The following is a 2,660-nucleotide window of genomic DNA, read 5'->3' on the forward strand; positions in this document are numbered from 1 at the left end:
GCCTCCCAAAGTGCTGGGATTACAGGCTTGAGCCACCGCGCCCGGCCTAAACTTTTCTATAATTGGTAATTGCTTTTAATTGTAGATTGTATTTGCTTTTTTGTGTGAGCTTCAGTATTAGAAGTTTTAGCTGGATTTAGTGCTAAATTGCTTATAAAGATGAATGAAGCTATAGTGGGAAAGTCAACAGAATTTGTGAGTTTGTATTGTAGTCGCTTAAATACATTGCTGGGAGGAAGTACATTGGTAGAAGTCTTGACTTATCTTCATATAATAGCTAAACTTTGATAAACTTATTCATTGGATCATAATTTGTACTGCCATAGTAAATAATGAAAAAATTGATTTTGAATGTGGTTGGATATTGATACTTGAAAATGAAAGATCTAACCTTTTTTTTTTTCTTTTGAGATGCGGTTTTGCTGTGTTCCCCAGGCTGGTCTCAAACTCCTGGGCTCAAGTGATCCTCCTGCCTGAGCCTCCCAAGTAGCTGGGACTACAGGTGCAGGCCACCAAGCCCAGCCTTGTATTTTCATAAAAGATTTTGGCAGCCTGTATGCCAATACATTAATTGAATCGTAGGGTGAGATTTTTGTGAATTCTGACTATAAAGGAACTTAGTTCATCCAGCTTTCTTTCCTTTTATGGAGAAGAAGGTGAATCTAGAGAGGTTTAGTGCTTTGCGCAGCAAATACTATTAGTGTTACACAGTGAAAATGATTGAGTTAGGCCTAATGCTGCTGGTAATTAAACTTCCTCTGTTGTTATATTGTGCTCTTGAAACACGCTTAGTTCATTTGCTGCCCATTTTGATTCCTTAATTGTTTGACTTGGATTCACTGTTTTAAGCATGCTTTTTACCATAGTATTTGTGATATCTTTGTAATGTTTACAGAGTAAGAAATAGGAACCTTTTTTGTCCATTCATTTCCAGGCAGATTATTTCAAACTGCTGTATCATTTGCTTTTCTTAAATCTTTCTCCATTTTTAAGACCATTTTCTACACACTGAATGTTAAAAAGATTTGCTTACTGGATACCATATTTCTCCAGATTCTTAGCCTTACCAAGGTCCCCAAAGGGAGACTTCATCTAGTAAAAGCTGTTGTATTGGTTAATATCAGCCATTGGATGAAAACATATTTAGACACCTTGTGACTTAGAATGGTTGTTTTCCAAAATTTTGTTTGGAGCTATGAATGTTTATTCCTAAATATCAATGTTAAGTAGTGGCCTGCTTCCTAGGGCTCGCCCCCAAAACTGACTTGCTTGGCTTTTTCATTGCATGACTGAAACATGATGAAAAATACTAAGAAGTAATAGTATAAGACCAACGATTAAACAAAGTAGAATAGCAGATTCAGGTTAGTAGCCATTCCATCATTTTACCAAGAATGGCTCCGCAGAAGGGTGAAGGTTGTTGATCCTATTTTTTATCTCGTCTTAGTTAGGGCCCCATGTGTGGATGTGCTGTGCAGACCACGGGGATGAAAGGTCAAAGGTGCAGTCGACTGTTTGCTCTTGTTGCTGTTAGACCTAGAGGGAAGGAGTCGGGAATGGAAGGAGGGTCCAGGTTGACATGGAGATGGGAGTAGAGTGCCGTGGTGTTCTTGAGTTGGGTCTGAAGCGTGGCTGAGCAGGAAAGGCCGAGCGGGGAGGATGGCTTATGAGGGGAGTAGAACAAGAACATTGTGCAGCTGGACTGCCCAGGCAGGGCTGGGGTGTTGAGGGCAGGGAACAAACGGCGTGCAGGTGCTGTGGCTGCATGGTAGGTGGTGTCCTGTTGATGAGGGGTGTTCTGGTATGGCAGTACCGGGAAAGCTGAGATCAGCTCTTGTGCTGGGCACTAAGCAGCTGTTTTGCAAAGATGTTTATTTGGTGTTCCTCTAGCTCTTACCATGTCCTGATAAGACTTTCTTCACGTACAATTCAGTTTGTGCACAGTTTTAAAAGTTTTATACCTGAACTTGCGGTCCTGTAGTTTCAGAGTCTGAGGTGGCGGGTCTGAAGTGGTTTCGGATGGCTAAAAGCATCTGTACTGCCAGAGTGGTGGAAATGATCTGGTCTCACCCACCAGATTTCTCCTCTACCCACTTCTGCCCCCTCTGAGCTCTGTAGACCTGGCGGATTATACTCGCGGCCTCTCGCTGTGTGTCTCCCGGTTGGCTTCAGCTGGAACTGGCTTAAGCCCCAGGGTGAATCCAGAGTTGGGAGAGGGATGACACCAAACTGTCATCTCCCCTGCTGCTGGGCAGCTGTTTGTCAGTGGTGTAGCTGTGCCCACAGCTCCTGAGGGCAGGCCCTGCGCTGTGTTGGGCCCTCCTGGAGCCTGTGGCTACTGTCTCCAGCCCTGACCCCTCTGGTCTCAGGGTCGTTAGTGGCTTCCGGCTGGTGGTGTTCCACCCAAGTGGGTCCTGGCTGGTGGTGTTCCACCCTAGTGGGTCCTGGCTGGTGGTGCTCCCTAGTGGGTCCTGGCTGGTGGTGTTCCACCCTAGTGGGTCCTGGCTGGTGGTGTTCCACCCTAGTGGGTCCTGGCTGGTGGTGCTCCCTAGTGGGTCCTGGCTGGTGGTGTTCCCTAGTGGGTCCTGGCTGGTGGTGCTCCCTAGTGGGTCCTGGCTGGTGGTGCTCCCTAGTGGGTCCTGGCTGGTGGTGTTCCACCC

General features: G+C 45.9%; 1 protein-coding gene across 1 annotated transcript in view; it reads left to right on the plus strand.

Annotated features, from left to right (window-relative positions):
• The window catches only part of TUBGCP3 (tubulin, gamma complex associated protein 3), a 101,789-nt gene that overhangs the window by 22,187 nt on the left and 76,942 nt on the right, over positions 1-2,660 (plus strand). Inside the window, exon 4 of the mRNA XM_011979451.1 lies at positions 2,370-2,636. Within this exon, the coding sequence (XP_011834841.1) occupies positions 2,370-2,636 (267 nt within the window). The remainder of the gene's footprint in view (positions 1-2,369; positions 2,637-2,660) is intronic.

This window comes from Mandrillus leucophaeus, unplaced genomic scaffold (assembly GCF_000951045.1).
Source record: "Mandrillus leucophaeus isolate KB7577 unplaced genomic scaffold, Mleu.le_1.0 Scaffold201, whole genome shotgun sequence".
Taxonomy (NCBI): Eukaryota; Metazoa; Chordata; class Mammalia; order Primates; family Cercopithecidae; genus Mandrillus; species Mandrillus leucophaeus.